At 43.3% G+C, this 25,884-nt stretch overlaps 1 protein-coding gene across 2 annotated transcripts in view; it reads left to right on the plus strand.

Moving 5' to 3' along the window:
- The window catches only part of LOC142317166 (serine/threonine-protein kinase PLK2-like), a 95,866-nt gene that overhangs the window by 48,891 nt on the left and 21,091 nt on the right, over positions 1 to 25,884 (plus strand). For both annotated transcript variants that reach the window (XM_075353228.1, XM_075353236.1), the window contains exons 10-13: positions 417 to 513; positions 16,197 to 16,277; positions 18,618 to 18,777; positions 18,859 to 18,988. In XM_075353228.1, coding sequence (XP_075209343.1) covers positions 417 to 513; positions 16,197 to 16,277; positions 18,618 to 18,777; positions 18,859 to 18,988 — 468 coding nt within the window. The remainder of the gene's footprint in view (positions 1 to 416; positions 514 to 16,196; positions 16,278 to 18,617; positions 18,778 to 18,858; positions 18,989 to 25,884) is intronic.

Raw genomic sequence — 25,884 nt, forward strand, 5'->3', positions numbered from 1 at the left:
ACTGACAATAAAATAAACAGAAGTCCTACTCACCCAGCCCTGTCGATGTGCTGCTCTGGTCTGTGCTGGGTGCGGACTGAGGGTCTGTGCAGAAGGCGCTATCTAGTGATGCCATCATGCCTCTGCGCTGAAGCTCGTACATATTGGCTGAATAGTGGAACAGAAAGCCAGTGGCTCCCTACTCCACAATAGCTAAAATCCAGATGGTGGGAGGGAAGATCACGGTACTAAGTTACCCTAAGTCACGTGTAGTATTCTAGTTTCCAGTCTTTTGGCTGTTCTGGGCCGCAGGCTGGACAGCAGCAGACAAACAGCTAGATTTAGCCAGAGGGCTGCAGTTTGCCCCAGTGTATATAAGGACCTGAATTATATAATGTAAAGCAAAAAGGAAAAACTCTTGATTTCTTTTTTGACAGGATGAAAAAGTGGAAGAGACCATAAGAGCCTGTGATGAATCTTTGAACATTCTAATGAAAGGAAGAATGAGTCACAGGAGCAGGTCGGCCTCCCAGAGTGAGCCTCAATTTTAATAGTTAAATAATTTTAACATGGATTAAGTTTACAATTTGCAGGCAATCACACCAGATTCATCAAGACCAGGGTAAGAGATGCCTAATTTTTTAAAGGTGCACCCCTTTTAATGAAGAGGGCAATGTGCGAAGTGACATGCGCATCCTTGGGCACCTTACCACACACCTTAATCCAGGTTAGAGACTGGTGTAAGATTTGTGGCTTGAAGAATGCCACCATCCATCATGAATTTAAAGAGCAGGGGTCACCACACCCCTGTCCCACCCCAGTTCCAACCGCTTTGTAGCTAAGTGAAAATAGAGTGAAAACACTAAAAGTCGCAAAATGTTTGTGCAACCTAATGTTGCACAAAATTTATTTGACTTTTCAAAGCTTTTTGTGCCAGATTTCTGGTGTAAAAGCCCATTGCCTATTACTGTATATTACTGGGAGCCCTCTTCACAGTCACAGTGTACTTTAAATAAATATATATTGTGTGAGTGTATATGTATATATACATATGTGTATATATGGTGCAAAGGGCCATTAAAGGGATTTTCTCATTTGTTATCATGTCTAGAATATGCCAGTTCTCAGTCACTTCATTAGGGAGACAGAAATCTTGGGATAGTTTGCTGTGACCTTGTGACTGACACTATTACATTCTAAATGAATATTGGCTTCTCCCCAATAGACTATACCTTGCCTGCTAGTATCAGGCCTCCTCAATTTTTTTGCAGTGTCGGTTGGAACCATTTATCTTTTTTATTTTCAGGGGGATTGCTTGGAGGGTAACAGGATGTAATTGTGCTCTCTGTTTCCCCCCACATAGCAACGGAGAGCCTGTACTGTTCAGCCTGTGTCCACTCTTGTCGAAAAGGATCATGTACCTTGTCGCAGTCGGCAATTAGGTATTTGTTTTGTTTGGTCCTTTTGCCCTTTGTTAATTCCTGCCCACCATAGAATGGTGCATTTGCATTGAGCAGAAGATGAAGACCAGACTCCACAACTTCTACCCAAGAGGATCAAGCTTCTTCAAGATAAAAGAGTTAACTATTTTTCTTGCTGCAGACCTGGGTTGCTCTGGCTTCCTGGTGCTTGATTTTTAGGCAAAGTGGCATCTCCTTTTGCTTCATCGGAGTCCTAACAATTACTTGGTTCCCCTAGTTTTAGCCCTGCGCGTCTCCCGGTGTTTTTTTTTCAGTGTCTCCTGCTTCCCTCTCCTCTCACTTCCTCCCATCCTCTCCTCCTATCCTCCGGGCTCTCCCTCACATCTTCAGGTATCAGCCTCTAGGTCGGGGTAGGGACTCCTTTCCATCTTTCAAGGGTGTGCGCGCCTGTTTGGGTGGAGGTAGAGATCATGTATGGTGGTGGTGATGTGTGTTTGTCACATTAGGTGTTTAATCCCGTAGCCTGTGTATGCTCAAGCTACACGAAGTAGGGGCGATATCAAACTTTTGTGTAACCTTGTGCTATTCATACTATATTATTTTTTATGATCAGCGCATTCAGTATTCTCAGTGCAGGTATGCGTCTGTCCACAGGCCAATCAGCCCTGTCAGTATGCACACTCCTCCAGCCAATCAGCGTAGCCGGTGGGCCCTGCCCACTGGCCAATCAATGGGGTTAGCATGTGGCCGGCATATGTCCACTCTCTTACATTTCTTCTTTCTGCGATATGGGCAGTGCCATTTTCTCTGGGTATTCATGCAGGATGGTGTTTCTACCTTCGCTCCTCTGATTGCATCAGCTTGATTCTATGCAACAGCACTGGCCAGTCTAGGAGCACTCAGTCACAATCCTGTCGGATTCTCAGACCTTACGACCCTAGGACTGGGTAGGCTGTTTGTTGTTGGGGAACCCAACACTTACAGTGTCGCAGAGGTCCCCTTCTATCATTTTTTATCTTTCCTAGCATTCCCTTTGCCTTCTATCTCTGATAAGGTCGGAATCCAGAGAAAACCACGCACTGTTGACTATCCAACCTGCCTTGGTTACCTAGTATGCGTGCATCTCTTGCAAGGTTGGGTTTCTCTGGAACCAAGCCATAGAATATTGCGCTGCTAGTACTTCCCGCCTCCTCATCAAATTGCTGGCCAGGGGACCCCCATGACCTGGGTATAAGGATGCAGCCCCCTACCTGTATTGGCTCCTAGCTCTTCTGTATCTTAGATCCTGGTTGTGGAACTATTGTCTAGGGCATCTACTACCTTTAGTACTGTACCCTGTGTTTCCAACCGTTCAGAACTTCAATGATAGTCCCTAAATATAGGGCACTTTTTGCCTTGTCTGTAATAAAAAAAACCTTATACAGACTATTTTTATATTTTTACTGTAATTATCATCAGTTTACAAATTACAGTGAATGCAGCTGATGTCTACATATTATTAATATTAATATTTATTATATCAGAGCTCTTTACTCTTTGTTATGGTTTCCCAATGTATTCATAAAAAATATTGTCTGTCCTTGGTTTTTCAAGAAGCTGTCCAGGAAAATATAAAGTCAAGTTGGCAACCCTGACTGTGACCACTGCCCAGTGTCACACCCGCCAACTAGACGGCATCTGTACTATCGATCAGGTCAGAACCTTAGGCCCCTTTCACACGTCAGTGATTCTGGTACGTTTGTGCTTTTTTTAAAACATACCAGAATCACTGACATACGCAGACCCATTATAATGAATGGGTCTGCTCACACGTCAGTGATTTTTCATTGCATGTGTCTCCGTGCGGCGTACCCGCGTGTGCGTGATTGCCGCACGGAGACATGTCCATTTTTTTCTGGCATCACTGATGTTCCACGGACCACGCAGTGGTGTGATCCGTGAAACACGTGCCAGAGAAAAACGTGCTTTTAAAATAAAAAACATTTTAACTCACCCGGCGTCCAGCGATGTCCTCTGCAGCCCGTTCTCCCTGCTGCTTCTGAGCCGGCTCATTATTGTCGCGCATATTCATTATGCGCGACACAGCCGACCCGGAAGCAGCTGCTGCGGGGGTCACCGCCGGCCGGATACTGCACCGCGGGAGCGATCAGCACCATGAACAGCGGGAGCGCGCACAGGTGAGTTGTTTTCTAAGTGCAATCACGGGCCACGGAGAACGGAGCCCGGATTGCACTTAGACAACCCACGTGTGCCGTGAATCACGGCACACGCAGGGACATGTGCGTGTTTTACACGCCAGTGAAAAAGTCACTGTTTTTCACTGACGTGTGAAACGGGCCTTAGAGAGATTGTGCTCGCCAGACTGCCCTGATTATCCCTAGGCAAGTGCGTATTTTCAGAAAATCAGTCTGTAGTGATTACACTTTTGGCACAGCCTGCACTTTGACATTGCTTGTGCACTCCACGCTTAAATGGGTCATAGCCTTGTCTCAGCAAGGGCAGAGTTTGCCAAGATGATATTGTCCTGGTTTGCGATCATGACGCATTTCAGTTTCCTCCTGGTTTTTGGTACGCTGAACACCTTATGAAATGAGTCAGACCTACCAACTGAGTCTGTGCAGTTGGGCAAAGCTTTGCGGCCTGGTGCTCTGTTTAAAGTCCTGAGTAGGACAGACCCTCCAGCTGAGACCTCCCAATTGGACGAATCATGCAGGTAACCCTGCAACCCAGAGGTTAGTCTCACCACCTTCCAGAGTGAGTCAGACCCACCAGCTGAGACCTTACAGCTGGGCAAGTCCCACAGAGTCACCTACAACCCAGAGGTTATTATCCACTGTCTAGAGGGAATCAAACCCTCCGTATGAGACATCACAGGTGAACTTGCAACCCAGACACTATGTGGATCACCTCCCACAGCAGGTAAGGTGATGCATTGTAGAAGCGATCTAGATAGCACTCTACCTCTTTCGTGAGTGAGTCAAACCAGCTGTGGTTTCTCATCGCATATTTAGTGATCTACAGGCACTCCAACCACCTTCATCAGTGGCTTTGAACCACCAGCAGAGACGTCTTTAAAGATGGTTGCTGGAGGGCGACCCAGACAGCACAAGTGTAACCTTACAGTGCTCTAGCTACTTTCCACAGATGGTCGGACCAACAAACATATTGTCCTCAGAGGGATGGATTGTGCTGGCAAACAGTACTCTGACTATGCTCCCATACTTGAGTCTACAGATACTCGAGTTTTCTTAGCAGTACATATTGTGAGGGCGGCTATGCTGTATTTTCCCTTAAGGGTAGATTTGAGCAGCACACCAGATGATAGCTTGAGTGCTGCACTAGGGGTTGGACGCTTATGTGGGCGTCAAACGAGACGATCTATTGTGCGATATGTCGTCAGGGTCACGTTTTTCGTGACGCACATCCGGCATCGTTCACGACGTCGTCTCGTGTGACACCTAAGAGCGACTCTTAATGTTCGCAAATCGGTTGTAAATCGTGTATCGTGTACCCGTTGCTCATTTTTATAAAATCGTTTAATCTTATTTGCACAGATTGTTCATTGTACCCGGGGCAGCACAGATCGCTCCGTGTGACACCCTGGGAACGATGAACACAGCTTACCTGCGTCCCGCCAGCAATGCTGAAGGAAGGAGGTGGGTGGGATGTTTTTGTCCCGCTCATCTCCGCCCCTCCGCTTCTATTGGGCAGCCGCTGTGTGACGTCAGAGTGACGCCGAACAAACCACCCCCTTCAGGAAGTGGATGTTCGCCGCCCACAGCGATGTCGCTCAGCAGGTAAGTACGTGTGACGGCGGTTTAACGACTTTGTGCGACACAGGCAGCGATTTGCCAGTGACGCACAAACGACGGAGGCGGGTACGATCGCTCATCCGATCGCACGATAGATCGTATCATGTGACGCCCGCATTAGTTTTGTTTTTGGCCTGTCAGATCACTCATGGTTCTCTATTTGTTTGCTCCTTGAGGATTTGTATTATCAGGCTGATCTCACTCAGTAGGATGTGACCGTGCAACCAAACATGACTGTACTCAGTGAGTGTGACCTTTTAACCAGTGACTTCTCTCATTTTTAGGTCATATCACACAGGTGAGCCACGTAGCATTAAAGCAGACCAGATCAGTTCAACTTATCGAGTGCCCTTGCAGGGTGTATCATAATATCTGATCAATCAGTACTCTGATCTCTTTCCTAGACGAGTGTAACACCTGCCTGGATTAACAGACTCAGATGGGTTGTAATGGACAGGCTAGAGGGAAGCCACTCACTAAGCAGGATCCCCAGAACCCTGAAACCCTTTAACCCCTATACAGGGATTTGGAATTACACAGGGCCCTGGAGATCACTACCTGTGGAAGGCTGCAGTCCGATGAGAGTAGTCGTCAGGCAGGGTCAAACCAGGAATAGCAGAACAGGGACAGAATCGGCAGGCAAAGACATAATCAGAAAACGTAGCAGAGGTAAAATCCGGATCGGGCAGTGAGGTACAAAAACAGCAGGCAGAAGGGTAGTCAGAAAACACGCAGACGTCAGCACACAAGAATCACAAAACAGAATAGGGCAGACCAGGAGCCAGGAAATCAGAACTATCTCTGGCAGAGGTCAGCAGACAGGAGGGTAACTAAGAAGGGTGTGGTGTCTTCCCATTTTCTGTAGCTGAACACTGGCAACTTCAGCTGGAAGACACACGCCACCCACAGTCAGCCAGTGGTACTGCAGATCCCAAGATAACCCAGCCCAGTGGATGATCGGAGCCTGCGCCCACCGGTGCCGCTGGCATCGACTCCTCTCCCATCACCAGCACCATCCACGGCAGGAACACTGCGTCGCCTGGCGATCGGAGCAGACGTCGCTGGGGCAGACGCCGGTGGTGACGTAACAACGAGTCAGACCATGGTGCACAGACTCATCAGTAGGGTAGCATGTAGGGACCCTGACCACTTTGCATGGCAGATGACTCTTCAGAGATAAGTCAGTTAGGTTATTTGACAACATCAGTTTTGCAGATTACACAGGCATTATTCTGACCATTTGATTTTTCTCAGTAGGCCAGCGCCACAAGTGAGGCATTTTGTATGGCTGATCATGCAGGCAATCCAATTGGCACCGGACCACGATCCAGGGCGAGTCACCGTCTAGTGAATACCGCTTTGTAGGTCAGTTTGCACACAAGGATCAGTGGGTACTTTGGCCTTGTGCTAAGTAAGTCAGTATAGTTAATTCAGACCCTTTGGTAGGGTGTATTTCGGGTGAACAACAGATCTCTGATCTCATCCTAGGTGGCTCAGACCTATCGATAAAGTCCTTTGGTATGGCGGAGTTGCAGGACTTTTGTGCACTTTTTCAACTTCCAGCCAGAATTTTTGTCTCAGGAAGAGAACCGTCAGCTCAGTGCATCCCTGAAGCAGTCCAGGTGGCCCTTTAGTGGGAACATTTCCTCTAATTTTAGAGAAAGGGGTTACTAATTTTACTTTCGGGTGGCTCATGCTCATTTAGACTTTATTCTTCAGCCAACAGGAGACCATTTATCAGATGCACCAGAATTGATGCCTCCTGAGTGGGGCAGCACCTTTTAGATGCACTTTCTATGGGGGTGCTGGTCAGGTCAGCCTCATTTGGGTGTTAATGCAGGTTGTTCTGACAATCAAGTTCTGTTATGTTGCCTGGACAACCAGGGTGTTTGGACATCTTAGCCTCTGGGTGTCTCCCAAAAAGCCTACCGTCACTAGAGTTTCCATCAGTAGATGATTAATCTGGGCAGACATCTGGGCTCTTCCACATTCCAGAGGAATCTTATTCTTACCTTACATATACAGGATTCTTGGAATGAAGAGTTTGAAGATCAGTTTGGCTTAGGGTTCCTACGTTTGAGCACAGGACTCCTGTGGCAGATGCCCCCTGGTACCACCCATATCATCCAGACTGACCTTTCTCAAGGTTGTCCTCCTTTATCCAATTTTTGTTCATTTAGTTTACTGGCAGGACTCTTAGGTCCGCACTTTGGAAGGCTCTTAGCCTTTTGGATTAGGTTTGTATGACTAGGATTAGGGAATAAGGATCTAAAGGGTATTTTTTCTGCCATTTAATCTAGCACGTTTTTCATAGGTGAGAACCTAGAGACAGCGCTCTTGAGACAATATCCTCCTTTTTTTGCAGGCCTAGATTTAGCTAGAATAGACTCCCAAGAGCCAGGTTCCAGCCTTGGCTATCCTGATTCAGCAGAATTTAACCAGTAGGCTATGAGTCAGGACTGCCCGTCTGCAAAAGGTGAACTTGAGGCCACCATATTATCCCCTGAGATCTAAGAGACCTCTGTTGGATCCTGTCACACTTTGGTCCTCCCCTTTACACCGATCAGAGAGATCTCTCTATTTCGTCTTACTTGTGATTTTTCTCTTCTCTACCAATTTCTTCCATCAGGCAAGACTCCAGGAGAGGGTCTTCGTGGCCTCTTTCCTTCTTTTCGTTTTAAGGTACCGTCACACTTAGCGACGCTCCAGCGATCCTACCAGCGATCTGACCTGGCAGGGTTCGCTGGAGCGTCGCTACATAGTCGCTGGTGAGCTGTCAATCAGGCAGATCTCCACAGCGATTAGAGATCAGCCACCAGCGACCCGTGTAACGGCGCTGTGCTTGGTAACCATAGTACACATCGGGTTACTAAGCAAAGCGCTTTGCTTATAGTTACCCGATGTGTACCTTTGCTACGTGTGCAGGGAGCTGGCTTCTAGAAGCTGCGGAAGCTGGTAACCAAGGTAAATATCGGGTAACCAAGCAAAGCGCTTTGCTTGGTTACCCAATGTGTACCTTGGTTACCAGCGTCTGCAGAAGCCGGCTCCCTGCCCCCTGCACATTCAGATCGTTGGCTCCCGCTGTCAAACACAGCGACGTGTGCTTCACAGCTGGAGAGCAACAACCAAAAAATGGTCCAGGACATTCAGCAACGACCGGCGACCTCACAGCAGGGGCCAGGTCGTTGCTGGATGTCACACACAACGACATCAGTAGCAAGATCGCTGTTGCGTCACAAAAAACGTGACTCAGCAGCGATGTTGCTAGCGATGTCGCTTAGTGAGACCTGGCCTTTAGGCTACTTTCACACTTGCGTTGAACGGCATCCATTGCATTGCATTGTGTGACGGATGCAATGGATACGTTACATATAGTGGCACAACGGATGCTACGGATCATACAAAATAACGCAATCCATCATAGTTTTTTTTCTTGACTTTACACATCTGGGCATGCGCAGTTGTGTAAAGACGGATGCGTTAATGGAATCCGTCAAGTAACGGATTCTAACGGAATCCGCCACCATAGGCGTCCATTATAAAAACAACGGACGCCAACGGAATCCTGCAGGTTGCGTTTTTTTGACAGTCTGCCAAGCGCAGAAAAACGCTACATGCAGCGTTCCATCTGCCAGGGGGCAATGTAGTCAGAGCAGTGCAGCTCTACTTTTTCTCACAGCTCCACTATGATGTCTTGTGGGTCATCCTGGTATGCTCTGGTAGAGGTCCAACTGTCTCTAGGGTGACCATTTCTCACTGGAGTAGATCAGCCATTATTAAGGCTTATAAGGGCAAAGCCAGTGTTTCCCCATTCAAGGTTCGGGCACACCTTGTGTGGGCTGTAAGAGCTTCCTGGCCTCTTCTAAACCAGGCATAAGTCCAGCAACTTTATAAGGCCTCTTTCACACGCATGTGCCTCTGGTACGTGTTTGGCAGTTTTCTCACGTACCGGAGACACGTACACACGTGGACCTATGTATTCCTAATGTATTGGACATATGTAAGTATTTTTGAACGGAACGTGTGTCCGTTCCGTACTTATGTGTGTCCGTGTGCTCCACACGCTGACATGTCCGTTTTTCTCAGGCATCACGGGTGTCACGCGGCCCGCACCCGTACCACACGGATGTAGTGTGGATGAGGTCCCGTGTGACATGCCCCGGAGAAATATGTGTCATTATTTTAAAATAAAAAAACCTACTCACCTCCACCAGCCCTGCAGAATCTTCCGCTGCAAACAGTTGCTGGCGGCCGACGCTCATTATGAGCGTGTTAAGGAGGTGGGCGTAATATCACAGGCGCTAATCTCCGCCCCTCCGCTCGGCCGGAAGCAGCATCAGCGAGGAGTGGGCGGGGCTGGAGCTGAAGATCAGTAGCCTGGACAGCAGCGAGGACCACGTGAGTATTAAAATTACCGGTTCTCCGTGTGTTATCGCGGATAGCACACGGAGAACACACGTGGACCGCACGTACCCAAGACGCGTACTTACCAAATCGCAACACACAAGGAAAATACGTGTCTCGCGGCACGTGCGTGTGAAAGAGGCCTAAGGCAGCTAATTGGTCATTGGTGCATAATATTCTACGTTTTACAGGGTCCACACCTTTGCTTCTGCAGATGCAAGTCTTGGTAAGAAGATACAGCAGTGCCCAGGGGGCAGCTTGAGCAGGACTGGAAAACATCTGTTGTAAAAGAATATTTGTTTCTATTGACCATCCCAGAGACAGCTTTGGGATGTCCTATGGTTTCTGTGTCCCCCAATGAAGCAACCGAGAAATAAAGATTTGTTACTCACAGTAAAATCTCTTTCTCGTAGTCTTTTTTGGTGGACACAGAACTCCCCCTTTCAGACATGCATTTCCATTGTTTTTCTCTCAGGGTGTAATTAGATTATTTTCCTTTCATGCGTTAATTCTTTTTGCTTCTCCTATTGCTTTCTCAGTAAACTGAGAAGGCCTGATGCTAGCAGAAGTACAGACTGCTGGGGAGGAGGCAATGTGCATTTAGGATGTAATAATAGTGTCAGCCTCCAGGTGGCAGCAGACTATGGTTTCAGTGTCCCTAATGAAGACTGCGAGAAAGGTTTTATGGGAAACATCTTTATTTTATGATCGTGTGTGATCCAAACGATGTAACACTTAGCTGCTCCAAGAATGAAGAATATGCAGTGGCTGCTATTCCGCTGAATCTTTTTATTGTTGTTGTTCTCACATTGTCTATAGCAATCTGGCTATGGAGGGAAATGCAGCTCTGGTCTATTAAAGCAAATGATACTGGCAGCAATACCAGTACCGGAGGTCCAGTGCTACATCTGGATCGCCTTTGATCATTAAGTAATGGTATCTATATGCTAACAATTTAGAAAGTGAGAATGCACTTTAGTGCACATGCTTTGCTTTTATTATAATAGTTTTCTGTAAAAATTAACACTGCACAATTGTCCAACTGTAACAGATAAATGTGTAAAAAATGTTGTTTTTTTACGGTTCTCATATACATGAATGATAAAACATACTTCTACTTGTTCCACACATAGTCTGTGTTCTAGATTTGTGTATGACTGGAATAGTAGTGATGTAAATTTCCTGCCAAAGTCCCCAGCAAATACCCCTCAACTGTCATGTATTTAAAGGGAATCTGTCACCGGGTTTTTGCTGCCCCATCTGAGAGCAGCATAATACGGAGACGGAGACCCTGATTCCAGCAATGTGTCACTTACTGAGCTGTTTGCTCTCACTTTGATAAAATCAATGTTTTCTCTGCTGCAGATCTAGCAGTTATACCGAGCTCATGAATATGCTGGACTACCTAGCAGTACCCCAAGTAGTCCTCTAATGATAAAATCACTGATTAATCAGCAGTAGATTATTCAAACTACAGTAAGCAGGGCCGTCACTAGGAATTTCAAGGCCCCATATTGGCAAATTTCTCGGGCCTCCTTGAGACTCCCATTTCCACCCCAAATTTTCCTCCGCCCTTCAAATCTTCCACAGTTTCCCTGCCACTCTGGCAAAACGTTATATATATATATATATATATACATATATAATATATGATATATATATATATATATGAAATTATATGATATAGATATATACATATACAGCTCTGACAAAAATTAAGAGATCACTGCATAATTGTCAGTTTTTCAGATTTTTCTCTTTATAGGTATACTTTTGAGTAACATGTAAATTGTTGTTTTATTCTATAAACTACTGACAACATCTCCGAGTTTCCACACAAAAAAATTTGTATTTATTTTCTGAAAATGAGAAATGGTCAAATAACAAAAAAATGCCATGCTTTCAGACCTCAAATAATGCAAAGAAAACAAGTTCATAATCATTTAGAAACAAAAATACTAATATTTTAACTCAGGAAGAGTTCAGAAATCAATATTTTGTGGAATAAACATGATTTTATTCACAGCTTTATGAACCAAGCCACATACAAGGTTATCCTGGAAAAAGAAAAAGAAATGTTCAGCTCACCTGTAGCCTGGGCTGTGGAATCCAGCAAGTGCACGGTATCCACCGGCAGGCAGACTTATGACTAAGGACTTTTTTGTTTTTATTCAAGTCCGAAACGCGTAAAGCTCCCCCGTTATAGATACAATCTTGGGTCTCCACTACATGTTGGTTTTTAACGTTTAAAATAAAGGCTACGATGTTTTTACTATAAGGAGTTTTTTGTGCCAGATCCTTCCTTCAACTTCTTACCTCGTTATCCTGGAAAAACAGTTGCTTCTTCTGCTTAGGCAATGTTCCCCAACTCTGAGGACTGGTTTTTCCAGCAGGACAATGTGTCATGCCACACAGCTAGGTCAATCAATGTGTGGATGAAGGACCATCACATCAAAACCCTGTCATGGCCAGCCCAATCTCCAGACCTGAACCTCATTGAAAACCTCTAGAATGTAATCAAGAGGAAGATGGATACTCACAAGCCATCAAACAAAGAAGAACTGCTTAAATTTTTGCACCAGTGAATAAACTGTGGAAAAAAGAAGCGCAAATAGGGTCTTACCCCGGTAGCAAAGGGGGAAAAGAAAGAGATGGTGTTACTCACCTATAGGGGTTGTGACAGTCACAACTCCTATAACCGCATGTATGTTATTAAATCCACGTCCCGGCAGCAGTCCCTCGGTAGGCAGATAACAGAGAGCAGTAGATGGAGGGTTTTCCAGCCGCGCCAAGGACCAGCCAATAAAGGTAGTAGATTAATGTTGCTTTTTATTCCATATACAGGTCAACGCGTTTCGGAAGGTACCCCTTCCTTCTTCAGGACCAACAGGCAAGAAAACATCAAATCTGCTGTACAAGGAATCGTTACAGCACTATATACCCCACTGATGACGTCATGATCCACCCACTTTTCAAAAAAATCGGCGGGAATCTATACATTTAAACTTCTAATGACGCAGTATTTCATAAACATCAAATATCATGATTAAAACGTTCCTAACCATTTCTTTATATCCCAAAAGGAAGGAAGTGAACATAACAATTAAAAACTAAAAAAACAAAACATTAAAAACGTGCAATGTTTGTGTTAAGGAAGTCTCTTTTTTGCTTTTTTTTATTTTATTTCTACCTGTCTCTCTAACGAAAAAACCTTTCTAGATGTCTGTATACATGCCTCTCTATATACAGTGATGGAGTGTAAACGTGTCACAACCTATGTTTTTTACTTAGTACTTATTCTCATCTCCTCGGGTTAAGGGGGATCTTTTTCCTGGACTCAAATGAACAAGGCACATTTTTAAAAAAAGCCGGTTATAGCTTCAGACATGCAATGGTATTGTATGGTGGCGTCCACCGCTAATAGATTAGTTACCGGAGAACCTTGATGGAATGTCGGAACACTACATAGTGTTCGGATCGAGGTTGTGACACGTTTACACTCCATCACTGTATATAGAGAGGCATGTATACAGACATCTAGAAAGGTTTTTTTCGTTAGAGAGACAGGTAGAAATAAAATTAAAAAAAAGCAAAAAAGAGACTTCCTTAACACAAACATTGCACGTTTTTTAATGTTTTGTTTTTTTAGTTTTTAATTGTTATGTTCACTTCCTTCCTTTTGGGATATAAAGAAATGGTTAGAAACGTTTTAATCATGATATTTGATGTTTATGAAATACTGCGTCATTAGAAGTTTAAATGTATAGATTCCCGCCGATTTTTTTTGAAAAGTGGGTGGATCATGACGTCATCAGTGGGGTATATAGTGCTGTAACGATTCCTTGTACAGCAGATTTGATGTTTTCTTGCCTGTTGGTCCTGAAGAAGGAAGGGGTACCTTCCGAAACGCGTTGACCTGTATATGGAATAAAAAGCAACATTAATCTACTACCTTTATTGGCTGGTCCTTGGCGCGGCTGGAAAACCCTCCATCTACTGCTCTCTGTTAAATTTTTGCACCAGGAGTGGCATAAGATCACCCAAAAGCAGTGTGAAAGACTAGTGGAAAGCATGCCAAGACGCATGAACGCTGTGATTAAAAATTATGGTTATTCCACAAAATATTGATTTCTGAACTCTTCCTGAGGTAAAACATTAGCATTGTTGTTTCTAAATGATTATAAACTTGTTTTCTTTGCATTATTTAAGGTCTGAAAGCAATGCATTGTTTTTTGTTATTTTGACCATTTCTTATTTTCAGAAAATAAATACAAAATGTATTGCTTGGAGATTCGGAGACATGTTGCCAGTAGTTTACAGAATAAAAGAACAAAATATACCTATAAAGATAAAAATCAGAAAAACTGAATTTTGCAGTTGTCTGTTAATTTTTGCCAGAGCTGTATATATCTATACGCACACTGATGGCCAACAGTATTAGCACCCTTGAAGTTGTTCCAGAAAATGAAGTATTTCCTTCAGAAAATTAAGAATACTCCGCCTACATCGCCCCTATCCATAATACAACCCTACTCCGCCCTCTCCATAATACACGCACTACACCGCTTCTCCCCATAATACACCCCCTACACCGCCCCTCTACATAATATCTCTCCCACACTGCCCCTGGGATACCACACACACACTGCTCCTCTGTATAATATCCTCCACACACACTGCCCCTCTGTATAATATCCCCCACTCACATTGCCCTTCTGTATAATATCCCCCCACACATACTGCTCCTTTGTATAATATCCACCATACACTGTTCCTCTGTATAATAACCCCTCACACACACACTGTCCCTCTGTATAATATCCCCACACACACTATCCCTCTGTATAATATCCACACACACTGCTCCTTGCAACACTTTGATAAGAAAGAAGTAGTGGGCACCACAGTGAAATAAATATAAATAAAGGGAGGGGTGCTAACAAAAACTATGCAAAACAAAATGAATTGTAACATGAAAGGAAAAAAGGTGCATAGTAAAAAATGTGCACACCCAGCTATTTATATATAACCATGGCTTTTATTGATACAAAACATATAAGGCTGACAAAAACAAAGGTTAAAACATGATTGACAAGAGAAAAAGAATGGATGAAATAAGAGGGATGGACATAATAATCCAGTACTTCTCCACAAGGAAGTATCAGGGCACTGATAGAATGCACAATAAGTTTAAAAACTTATGCCCACAGATAGATAATATAATTTCAAAACGCACAATGCCTGGCTGTAGCCTCATTTTAAAGGTAATGTGTCAGTAAGTCAATAGAGGGTAGGTTTTCAACTATTGTTTTTGTCAGTCTTATGTTTTGTATCAATAAAATCCATATTATATATATATATATATATATATATATATATATATATATTATATATATATATATATATATATATATAATATGTATATATATATATATGCCCCCCTTCTGGTATATATATTCCCATCCTGGTATATATGTCCCCAACTTGGTTTATTTGTCCCCTTCCTAGCATATATGTCCTCCTCCTGGTATATATGTCCCCAGCCTGGTTTATTTATCCCCATCCTGGTATACATGTCCCATTTTGGGCCCCTCCTGGTATATATGTCCCCCTCCGGGGAACATTCTGGTATATATGTCCTCCTCCTGGTATATATGTCCCCATCCTGGTTTATTTGTCCCCATCCTGGTATATATGTCCCATTTTGGGCCCCTCCTGGTATTTATGTCCCCTTCCAGGGACCCTTCTGGTATATTTGTCTGCCGCAAAAAGAAAAAAAACAAACATTTTACTCACCCTCCCCAGCTCCCATGTTGCGGGGCGTCCTCTCTGAGCCATGATGCATTTCAGCTGGAAGTGTGCCCTCCAACGCACATCCAGCTGAAGCAAGGCAGGGGCTGGGGTTGGCGAGCCACTCACTACCCCCAGCGATTGTCCCACTTCTGTGTTCAGCTCACGGAGCGCCTACCTCTCCTTCTTAGCTGCTGTGTCCTCGTCACCTCCGCGGCTCTGCGTTGCTGGCAGAAGTGTGATGAGGTCGCAGAGTAATGACCTCATCCCGCTGCTGCATGCTGGGCCGCTGGATGATGTGCCCTGCTCTGCTCCACTGACCTTGCCTTCAGCACATGGCTAATTTGCATGCAAATTAGCCAGTGCAGTGACAGAAGCGACACGACCAGGCCCCTCTGCTGTGGCTGTGATTGGGCGTCAGCAAAGGGGGGCCCCGGCCCGGGGCTTAATAAAGCTATGTAATTACCCCGGGCCCTACTGGGCCCCCCTCTTCGCCGTGCCCCATACACCAGTCATGGTTGTCATGCCCTGATGGTGGCCCTGCTAGTAAGTGACAAAACACTGGAATCAGGATCTCTACCCCTATCTTATGCTGCTCTCAGATTAGGTGGAAAAAACCTGGTGACATATTTCCTTTAATAGAATAGACAAATGTGGTGAAAGTCAGTACATGTTTTATGTAGGTGGAAGGGAATCACCTATTCAACAAGGATCTTCTCATTCTAGCAAGTTAGCTGTGACCTCCTACAAGAGAAACTCAATTTTTTTCGGTTTTCTGATTATTTTGCAGAAAGAAGAGAGGTTTCAGGGGAGCGAGTGGTGGAGGAACTTGCATCTATCTTAGAGGATTGTCTTCACAACATTGTGCCAGGTGAAAAACAATGTTATGATTAATATTAACTTTAGAAGGGTAAAGTAACAGGAAAGAAAAATTAAATATTCTAATTAATTGTAAAATATTACTCAGGGCAAACTTGAGGCCACCATATTATTCACTGGAATTCAAGAGACCTTTGTTGGGTCCGGACGGATTTTAAAAAAACCTTGAACCTGAATTGGAGAAAGAAGGGTTGTTTTTGTTTTAAATAAAGTATTTTTCTCTGTGTTTTGTATTTATTTCTTTTTACAGACACAATAAGTAAAAAGGAGGGTCTCGTAGACCCCTACCAATTACTAACATCGGGCTTGGTGACAGCTGGAATTTTTTGACAAATCACTGCTGTCATTAACCCCATATATCACCCCGGTTGCCATCACACAATCGGGATTAGCCGGGTAAAGTGCCAAGATTGGTACATTTAATGGATGCCCAATTCTGGGGCAGCGGCAGGTTGCTATTTTTAGGCTGAGGAGGGCCCAATAACCATGGGCCTCCCCAGCTTGAGAGTAGCAGCCCATAGCTGCCTGCTTTATCTTGGCTGGGTATCAAAATTGGGGGGTATTGCATGCTTTTTTTTTTTTTAAAATGATTTATTTAAATAATTTAAAAAAAGCCACATGAGGTCACGCATATTTTGATACACAGCCAAGATAACACAGGTGGGGAATGCAGCCTCCAGCTGTCTGCTTTATCTGTGCTGTATGTCAAAATATGGGGGACCCTATGCATTTTTTCCAGTTATTTATATATTTTTACACTCCACTTCGGGGACCCAGACAGATATTGTGAGGGCAACCAATCACAGACGCCAGCATGCAGGTAGTCTGACTGCAACCAATCACAGACATTGTCATAGAGGGTGGGAAGGGAAGCAGTGAATATTAATGAGCGAACGCGGTAGCAATGTGACAGAGACTCTAAGGGGTACTTTGCTCACTACGACATCGCAAGCCGATGCTGCGATGCCGAGCGCGATAGTCCCCGCCCCCGTCACAGCTGCGATATCATTGTGATAGCTGCCGTAGCGAATATGCTTCACATGCACTCACCTGCCGTGCGACGTCGCTCTGGCCGGCGAACCGCCTCCTTATTAAGGGGGCGGGTCGTGCGGCGTCACTGCGACATCCCAGGCAGGCGACCAATAGTAGCGGAGGGGCGGAGATGAGCGGGATGTAAACATCCCGCCCACCTCCTTCCTTCCGCATAGCCGACGGGAGCCGTGGTGATGCAGGTAGGATGTTCCTCGCTCCTGCGACTTCACACACAGCGATGTGTGCTGCCGCAGGAGCGAGGAACGACATCGGATCGTCGCGTCAGCGTAATTATGGAATTCGCCGGCGCTACATCGATGATATGATTACGACGATTTTCTGCTCGTTAATCGTATCATCTAGGATTTACACACTACGATGTCGAGAGCGACGCAGGAAGTGCGTAACTTTCGACATGACCCCACCGACATCGCACCTGCGATGTCGTAGTGTGCAAAGTACCCCTAAGTATAACTGTCCTGCTTTAATCCTCATTTTTCTTAATTTTTTTAAAATTTATTTTTATACTGGTGGCTGAATTGAGATGCCTGTTTTCGGGGTCTGTGCACGAACACTAGGCCTTTGGTACGGACCACAGACATTACAGTTACGGTTCACCCATCACTATTCAAGAACAATTTCCGATATTTTTACAAGACTGAGCTTCATAGAACATTTTTTAACTCATAACCTGAAAGTAAGGTTAATAATACAACTTTAATTACAAAATCTTAATTTTTACTCAAATTAGTTGATGCCAAAATTAATACATCTCACATCAAAAACTACTACATTTAGTATTTTGTATGACCTCCATGATTTTTAAAGGACAGAACCAAGTCTTTTAGTCATGGAAAGAGTGTACTGCTCTGTGTTGCAAGAGATGATACTTCCATTACTCTGTACCCTTTGTAGACATGCTACATTTGTGAAGAACAGGGTGAAAGTGATTCAGTGGTTAGAATGGTCTCCTGATCTGATCTCAACCAAAACACCTATGGGGAATTCTGAAGAGACAAGTTGAGCATCACTTTCTATCCTGTACTGAGGCTCTAACAGAGGTCATTCTTGAAGAATAGAAAAAGATTGATTGTTTATACCATGCATAGATGACTTGGTGCTGTCCTTAAAAATCATGGAAGTCATAGAAAATGCTAAGTGTAGTAGTTTTTGATGTGGCGTGTATTCATTTTTGCATCAACTATCGTAGTTTGTGTAAAACCGAAGATGTGCATGCATTTTTACTGAGCTCTATATCTTTTACTAGACTCATCTTGAAATAATCTTTTTGATCCATCAGGTGAATTGGATTCCAAAGTTCAGATCACTTGCCCCATTTTGTGGGTGACTAAATGGGTGGATTATTCTAATAAGTACGGCTTTGGTTACCAACTATCAGACAACTGTATTGGAGTGCTGCTGAGTGATGGAACTCACACGATACTCTCCCCACATTTGCAGTAAGTGAATGCAATAGAATGGCATTATAATTTTAGCATAACAACAATGTTATTCATGTTCTTTTCAATTCTGTATTTCAGAAAAGTCTGTTATTCAACAAGCTCACAAGAGCACATTACATTCCCAGAATGGAGCCCACCATGCAAGCTTGATATAAAAATGAGGATACTAAAATTCTTTTCTCAGTACATGAAAGAAAACATTCTGGAGGTAAGGAAATATACTAAAATAATGGTTGTGTGCAATGAACAAAATTGTACCAATCACTGTGCAAATCAGTTTTGTAATAACGCTTCAGTGAATGGGACTAGACTGCATTACCAATCATAGCAACTTCGTAAAGTATGGCAAAGTGCCTAGTAAACCATGAAGTGGTAGCTGGAGCACTGTGACCCCTTTAGTTAGCTGATTGGTTAAGCATACACTCAATATTATGGTCCCGGAAAATCCTTTAACGCATTTTGTGCTTACAACATTGTAGGTCAGGCTATAAAACAAATGTCATATCTACAATGGAGGCAACAAATGAAACAGTTATCTTGCTTGTGGCAGGAGAGGACACAGTACTGAATTGCTTCACCATGCTTTCTGATGTATGCCAAACATGTACCCTTTTTCTCAGGGGTCTCAAACACGCGGGCCGCATGTGGCCCCTCAGGTTGCTTCTTGTAACCGGCAGGCTACATGCCCCCCTTAACGATTGCAGAAGCCTCAGCCGTCCCAATTTATTTGAGATAAATGTTTTCCTAGCACTGCGCAGAGTCAAGCTCACCGCACAATATTCCAAGGGCAGCCCCTATCCAATTAGAGGCCAACAACTGAAGTAATTTACATTATCTGTTGGCCTCTGAGTGACCGGTGGTCCCTATTGACTCTGCGCAGCGCCGCAAAAACATTCATCTCAAATAAAGAGCTGACGGCTGCGGCTCCTGCACCTTCCACAATCGTTAATGGGGCACGTGCCTGTGGGCTGCAAGAAGTAGGGAAGAGGATGCCGAGGGAATGGAGAACAGATGATAAAAATGTTTTGGTTTTGTGTGTGTCTGCATGTGTGTATTTGAAAAATAGACATTGCTACAAAAAGAGGACCAGTAAAGGAGACATTACTACAAACAGAAGACCGGCCTTGGCACACTAGTAAAAGGGAATAAGGATAGGCACATTACTACAAGGGACAAGATGGTCACATTACTACAGGATGGACACATTACTACAGGATGGGCGCATTACTATAGGATGGGCACAAGGATGGGGCAGATTATTACAGGATGGGGACTAGGTTAGGCATATTTCTTCAGATTGGGGAGAGGGATTGGAACATTATTACAGTATGGGGACCAGGATGGGCACACTACTACAGGATGGGCACAAGGATAGGCACATTACTACAAGATGAGGACCAGGATAGGCACATTACTACAAGGGGACAAGGATGGGCACATTACAATAGAATGGAGACAAGGTTGGTGACATTATTACAGTGATGGGGACAAAGATGTGCTCATTACTACAGGATGAGAACAAGGATGGGCACATTACTACAAGATAGGGACAAAGATGGGCACATTACTACAGATTGGGGACAAGGATTGGGACATTAGTACAGTATGGGGACCAGCATAGACACATTACTACAAGGGGACAAGGATGGGCACATTACTGCAGAATAGGGACCAGGTTGGTGCACATTACTACAAGAAGGATAACAGGATAGGGGACATTACTAAAAGATGAGGACCAGGATGGGCACTTTACTACAAAATGTTGGCCAACATTACTATATGGTGCTAATTGTAAAAACAATATTACCTACAAAAAGGGGATAAAAAAAAAAATCAAAATAAAACTTTTTTTACCATCAAAAATGTTTCTTTTTATATTTAAACAAAAAAAGTGCATGTTTGTTATAATAAAAAACAAAAAATGTTCAAAAACAGTGATCTATAGGTGTATAGAAAAAAAAATGGTACCACTAAAAATGTCCCTTTGTCCTGAAAAGAATGCGGCCCCCCAAAAATTATTTTTTTTCTATGTGCGGCCCTTATACCCAGCCGAGTTTGAGACCCCTGCTTTATCTAATGGTACCTATGTCACTAATTATCATTTGCAAGTCCAGGAGAAAATGTGGCACTCAATGGTGTATGAAGAATATGTGATTTAATAGATAGTTGCAATGCAAAAAATAAAGGTAACATTTCTGTAGGTAACTTAGACCTTCATCAAACTGAAAATACAATAGGAAGACAAAAGGAAAACAAGATATACAGTACATATTGATATATACACATACTGTATATCTAGATATATACTGAGAAAAAGCATATACAAGTACATCTCAATATATGAGAATATCATCAAAAAGTTAATTTATTTCTGTAATTCAATATGAAAAGGTAAACACATATGTTATATAGAGTCATTACAGACAGAGTGATCTATTTCAAGTGTTTTTTTCTGTTAATGTTGATGATTATGGCTTACAGCCAATAAAAACCCAAAAGTCATTATCTCAGAAAATTAGAATAATTATCACAAAACACTTGTCAAGGTTTCCTAAGCATTTAAAATGGTCCCTTAGTCTGGTTCAGTATGCTACACAATCATGGGGAAGAATGCTGACTTGACAGACATCCAGAAGGCAGTCATTGAGACACTCCACAAGGAGGGTAAGACACAAAACGTCATTGCAAAAGAAGCTGGCTGTTCACAGTGCTGTATCCAAGCATATTAATGGAAAGTTGAGTGGAAGGAATAAGTGTGGTAGCAACCGGGATAATAACAGCCTTGATAGGATTGTTAAGAGAAGGCCATTCAACAATTTGGGGGAGATTCACAAGCGGTGGACTGTTGCTGGAGTCAGTGCTTCAAGAGCCACCACACACAGAGCCAGGACATGGGCTACAACTGTCACATTCTTTGTGTCAAGCTACCCATGACCAATAGACAACACCAGAAGCATCTACTTTGGCCAAGGAGAAAAAGAACTGGACTGTTTTCAGTGGTCCAAGGTGTTGTTTTGCAGATGAAAGTAAATTTTGCATTTCATTTGGAAATCGCGGTCCCAGAGTCTGGAGGACGAGTGGAGAGGCCACAATCCAAGCTGCTTGAGGTCTAGTGTGAAGTTTCCTCAATCACTGATGGTTTGGGGAGCTGTGTCATCTGCTGGTGTAGGTCCACTGTGTTTTATCAAGTCCAAAGTCAGCGTAGCCATCTACCAGGAATTTTTAGAGCACTTCATGCTTACATCTGCCAACAAGCTTTTTGAAGATGGAAATTTCATTTTCCAGCAGGACTTGGCACCTGCTCACACTGCCAAAAGTACCAATACCTAGTTTAATAACCGCAGTGTCATTGTGCTTGATTGGCCAGCAAACTCTCCTGATCTAAACCCCATAGACAATCTATGGGGTATTGTCAAAAGAAAGATGAGAGGCACCTGACCCAACAATGCAGACGAGCTGAAGGCTGCTATCAAAGTAACCTGGGCTTCCATAACAGCTCAGAAGTGCCACAGGCTGATCTCCTCCATGCCACGCCGCATTGATGCAGTAATTCATGCAAAAGGAGCCCCGGCTATGTATTGAGAGCATTTACTGTACAGACTTTTCAGTAGTTGTCTGAGTTTAAAATCATTTTTTCAGTTGGTCTTATATAATATTCTAATTTTTTGAGATAATGACTTTTGGGTTTTCATTGGCTGTAAGCCATAATCATCAACATTAACATAAATAAACACGTGACGTAGATCCCTCTGTGTGTAATGACTCTATATAATATATAGGAATAGATCGCTCTGTGTGTAATGACTCTATATAATATATAGTAAACATGTGAAATAGATCCCTCTGTGTGTAATGACTCTATATAATATATAATAAACACGTGAAATAGATCCCTCTGTGTGTAATGACTCTATATAATATATAGGAATAGATCCCTCTGTGTGTAATGACTCTATACAATATATAATAAACACGTGAAATAGATCACTCTGTGTAATGACTCTATATAATATATAGGAATAGATCCCTCTGTGTGTAATGACTCTACATAATATATGAGTTTCCCTTTTTGTATTGAATTATTAAAATAATTACCTTTTTGATGATATTCTAATTTAATGAGATGCACTTGAACTTATGGGCAACAAATTTTTATAGAGATAGATAAATCAGGCAAAATGTCACATAAGAAATAGCACATAAAAAGAAACCTTTATTTATAGGATATATGTAAATATATATCTTAGAAATACGTATGCGATACTTGTAATGTTTAATAGATGTACATGTTGAGCAAATCAGTATCATGATATGTGGAATAATTAGGTGATATACCTTTAAAGGATACCAGAGGAAGGAAGAGGTCTCTGGAATGAAAAATAGAGTATGGTTATGGCTCTGAAATAGGAAATGGATTGTATATACGGTAATTGTAGAGATAGTTAAGGGCAAACAGAACGAACAGAAGTGAAAGTTAGAAAAGTGAAATGTATGAAAAGCTTACATGATTACCAAGGAAATAATGGAGATAGTTTACAGCACCTTGAGAAAAGGGAACAGCCTCAGGCATGTGTGTGTCTAAATAGCCCCTAAATGAAGGGCTTTAAAGGGGATGTCCACTACTTGGACAATGCCTTCTCATTCCCCTTGTTCAGCCTCATAAAAATAAATAACCCTATACTCCCCTCCGGTACAGCCGCGGTTCCATCACTGTCTAAAGCAGTGTTCCTGGGGCCCACATGTCATTGTTATTACATGCTGGCCCCAAGACCAATCAGCGCCCGACGTCTGTCTCCCCGCCTTCGGACATTTGAGCAGGATGTGAGTGCTGCACTAACTTAACATTCACACGTCCGAAGGTGGAAAGAAGGAAGCCAGCACTGATTGGTCACGGGGCTCGTGTGTCATAACAATAATATTTGAGCCCCGGGAATGTGGCTTCAGACATCTCTGGAACCGCGGCTGCATTGGAGATGAATATAGGCTTATTTATTTTTACGACGGCGAACAAGGGGAATGATAAGGGGTTGTCCAAGTTAATGGACAACCCCTTAAAATAGCCATGGGAAATGAATTTCTAGAATGGGAGTGTACATTTGAGCATCTAGGGTTGTCTAGGTGATAAAACGCTGGAGAACTCGTGGAGCAGATGTAACTTCGCTGCAGTTGAAAGGGACATCCTATAGTATGGATTGCAGCCATGAAACGCACAAGCTGTGAGGCTGCGTAGCGGTGATCAGACAAGGCAGGACTGAAATGATGTATTGCTGGGTACGGTGTCTATTCCGGAAGTAGTGCAAGGGGGACCACACCTGTGGAACTCACACGTTGTACGTGTCTTGTAGTAGGAGGGAGCCTTATGAATAGAGGTTACGGTCATCAAAGGTGTGCTGAAAGATAAGGGAATATAATAAATACAGGAGAAATAGTCCTTATACCAGTAAATATTCACAGCACATCCATTTTCCAAGTAAAATTCACTATTTTTTTGAAGAAATATGTTAAAACCATATCTCCACGTCAGTGTGCTTGATGCATTATACAGTACAAAAATATACCCTTAGTTAAAGTATGAATCAGACTCATGGGTAAACACATTTAAAACACTCTCCCTCATTCACATGGACATACTTCATAAAAAATGCATCACATTGCACCCTAAAACAGTACAACAATGCAGAAATGAGCAGTGTTGTATTCTATTCTTAATATACAATAAATCATTTGTGAAATTCAATCGATTGCACATCCGACCTAAGTTGAGGCATTTTTTATGTTAAAATTAGACAAAAAGACATCTAATACAATGAATTTCAAAATTTCAAAAATGATTTATTTTCTATTTATTAGGAATAGAATATATTTATTAGGAATAGAATATAATGTTGCTCACCTCTGATTTGCTATACTGTATTAAAGAGGATCTTTCACCAATTTGAGCATGTTAAACTGGCCACATCATGGAATAGTGGCTGCAGAGCTAAGCAAAACATATTTTTGTTTATTTCAATTGCAAAAATATTAGCTTGTAAGCCTTAGGTTATAATTTCTGATAATGGAACATTAGCAGAGATTATTCTCTATGGAAATGTACTTCTTCCCATGTATGACACTGACTAATCATAAGCAGGAGTCATCATGCAGGGTAAAAAAAAAAGAATATGCTAGAGGACAGAATAACTGTCATAGGGTGTACGGATGGAACAGGGGCTCCTAGGCTGACTCTTAGACTGGGGCCCCTGTGCTGTCCCTTATCTTGATGGTAGACTTGATGTCAGGCTCGAGCCTCGAATATGGCCCTGTCTTCTGTCCAAACACAAAGGAGGGACAATATTTGAACTCGGGACTCACACACCACACTGAACCGCAACTTGAAGATCACCATACAATTGGATAGCAACAGGAACCAGGACGCAAAAGAGCTATATCCGGCAAACAGCCCCAGAATGCAGAACCTTATAAAGGCTGGATATGGTGATCAGCAACCTGAGCTCCCAGTAGCTGATCACAGGCCACCAGAAATTAACTCCCGCTGTACTGGAGAGCAGTGAAATCTGAACCAACCGACGCCCATGACAGACTGTGCAATAAAAGAATTCCAGGCAGTTTGTCAGACTCTCTAGTGTGAACAGAGTCCAACACCGTCAGGACACCCAGCGAGTACAACGCAAAACACCGCACGACAGTACCTCTCCTTCTACGAGGGGCCTCAGGACTCTCGGAGACTGCCAACCCTGGCTTCTCAGAATGGCGGTGATGAAAGGCCCTTACCAAGCGCTCTGTGTGAATATCTGACGCTGGTACCCAAGTCCTCTCCTCTGGTCCATAACCCCACCAGTGCAACAGATATCGCAGAGAATGACGAACCCACCAAGAATCAGTGATTGTAGAAACCTCAAACTCCAAAGAATCATTAACCAAAACTGGAGATGGAGGAGCGAAAAAAGAGGTCACCAAACCCACAAACCTCTTTAAAAGAGATTTTTGGAATACATTACGGATCTTGTAGACAGCCGGTAACGCCAACTGGAAAACCAGCAGATTGATGACTGTGGAAACCTAAAACGGACCGATGAAACGCAGTCCCAACTTCAGCGATAGTAA

Source organism: Anomaloglossus baeobatrachus, chromosome 1 (assembly GCF_048569485.1).
Source record: "Anomaloglossus baeobatrachus isolate aAnoBae1 chromosome 1, aAnoBae1.hap1, whole genome shotgun sequence".
Classification (NCBI taxonomy): Eukaryota; Metazoa; Chordata; class Amphibia; order Anura; family Aromobatidae; genus Anomaloglossus; species Anomaloglossus baeobatrachus.